The sequence below is a fragment of the Gymnoscopelus microlampas genome, assembly GCF_963454915.1.
Source record: "Gymnoscopelus microlampas genome assembly, chromosome: 11".
NCBI classification, from domain to species: domain Eukaryota; kingdom Metazoa; phylum Chordata; class Actinopteri; order Myctophiformes; family Myctophidae; genus Gymnoscopelus; species Gymnoscopelus microlampas.
The window spans coordinates 22,171,893-22,173,991 of NC_139948.1; the positions used below are offsets into that span (position 1 = coordinate 22,171,893).

Here is a 2,099-nt window from a genome sequence, read left to right on the forward strand (position 1 = left end):
TTCAAGCCTACTGTACAAGTCCGCTTTTTAAGCCTCTACTTCAGTGGCATCATATTGTTTACCCTCAGAATTGCCAATTCAAGTCAACAAATGTCTGGCATGACAGTCAGGGATTTCTTTTTTAAAGTGTCTCACAGTCAGTGTGGTAAATAACACACTGGGTTGGATTGAATAACATTTGTTGGCCTGTCATGTCAGAGCAAGTAGTTCTACTCTACTGTAGTTTGATTCTCAGTCCACACCATTTATGTGTGTAATTTGCGCACTTCATATACATTTCCCATAGATATGGTCACCATTGTCTGTCTTTGAAGAATCTTCTGTCGCTCTGAGAGTGTAAAAGGTGACCAGAAACAGAGTAAAACAGGGGAAACTTTGATTTTCAACCTATATCTCATTGTTCTGATGAGAGAACAATAGATTGTCTATGTCTGCCGTGTATTTCTCTGCAAAATGCTAACTCACATGGCTCGTTAAATGACAAGGCGAGGTTTCCCTTTAACACTGGGGATTTGTCTGTGCATGCTGCTATATACAAGGCTTCCCTGGGTCCCTAAACTCATCAGGTAAGGAAAGTGGCTGTTTGTTGTGGAGCACCATATGGATGGTGATGGTGTTACTATACCTGGAACAAAGCTTCCCTGGACAACATCTTTATACGCCCACCAACCGTCATGAAGCTTGGATGTGATAGCCTGAGCTGTGGAGGAAGAGATAATTACAGTTTTGTCAGATGTACAATTGATATGTTGTGCCAATAAAATGCTCACAAAGGGATGGGGAATTGTTTGTATGAAAAGTTATTAAGAGAAAAGGCAGGAGATGATGGATGAGCATAATAATGACAGAGACCTGAGGGCGACAGAAACCTAAGATTATTGTCCAAAAAGTGATGTACTGTAGTCCCCTTTACTGGAAGTTGGATGACATTGGTGTGTGTGTGTGTGTGTGTGTGTGTGTGTGTGTGTGTGTGTGTGTGTGTGTGTGTGTGTGTGTGTGTGTGTGTGTGTGTGTGTGTGTGTGTGTATGACTAAATAACTTATTTTGCCCAAATTAGTGTGGTGTGTAATTTTTTTTATATTATAACATTAGCCTAATAGGCCAACACATTATTTTATATCAGTTCAGTTAAAATCCTGTCAGAATCACTGTTACTGTAGATCATCAAATTAGCAGATATACAAGCTCACTACCCCTTAAGCTTGTATATCTGCTATTTTTGAACATATTTGAAAAATATTGAAAAGTGTTTTGAATCATTCAGAATGTTTTAACACAAATCTTTCTTCGGGGGCAGGGGGGTCCACGGCCAAATACATTATACATATCAATTTGGGGGGTCGTTGACTTAAAATGGTTTTAGTAGGCTACCACTGCTGTATATGACGCACTCAGCTGCTTGCTGCCTTACCTGATGTTGTGCAGATGAAATATGCTTGAAAAATCAGAGATATGTCCCAAACGATATGCATTCTTCGTTCATTTCATGCTCAGTTCTTGGCTCAGGCTTGTGCACAGCGGTGATCGGTCAGGTCGCACCAGAGTCCAGGACGACACACACAGCAAAACTTTGAGCATTCATTTTCCTCTCCCACCGATCCACCGTCCTCTCTCTCTCTCTCTCTCTCTCTGTGTGTGCTGGAGACTTCAAAACTGTCACTGCGCCCTTATAGTCCTGAAGTCCTCCCGTTCTGTTAATTTAATGACACATTGTTGCTTTCATAGACCTAGAAGTCCACAGTCTACCCAATGCACCTGATGTTGGCCTGGATGAAATATCCTTCACAATGTTATCAAGATGATTTTCGGCTCCCTGTTTGCAACGCGCACAACTTCCTCGTCCCGACGACGCAGAGCGCTCGTTGGAGGGAGGGAGGGAGAGAGAGAGAGAGAGGGGGGGGGGGGAGTGGGAGCGAGGGAGGGAGGGAGAGAGAGAGAGCGAGCGAGCGAGAGAGAGAGAGAGAGAGAGAGAGAGAGAGAGAGAGAGGGAGGGGGGGAGTGGGAGCGAGGGAGGGAGGGAGAGAGAGAGAGAGCGAGCGAGAGATTGGAACATCTCCAGTTTCAGATTATATGGTTTAAATGATATACGTCATAATCGT

At 43.5% G+C, this 2,099-nt stretch overlaps 1 protein-coding gene across 2 annotated transcripts in view; it reads right to left on the minus strand.

The window, feature by feature from the left end:
- The window catches only part of LOC311056462 (carbonic anhydrase-related protein 10-like), a 213,280-nt gene extending 211,689 nt beyond the window's left edge, over positions 1-1,591 (minus strand). For both annotated transcript variants that reach the window (XM_084073085.1, XM_084073084.1), the window contains exons 1-2: positions 1,412-1,591; positions 626-700 (exon numbers count right to left, since the gene is read on the minus strand). In XM_084073085.1, the coding sequence (XP_083929211.1) occupies positions 626-700; positions 1,412-1,472 (136 nt within the window). In that variant the 5' untranslated portion in view covers positions 1,473-1,591. The remainder of the gene's footprint in view (positions 1-625; positions 701-1,411) is intronic.
- Between the last annotated feature and the right edge of the window lie 508 nt (positions 1,592-2,099).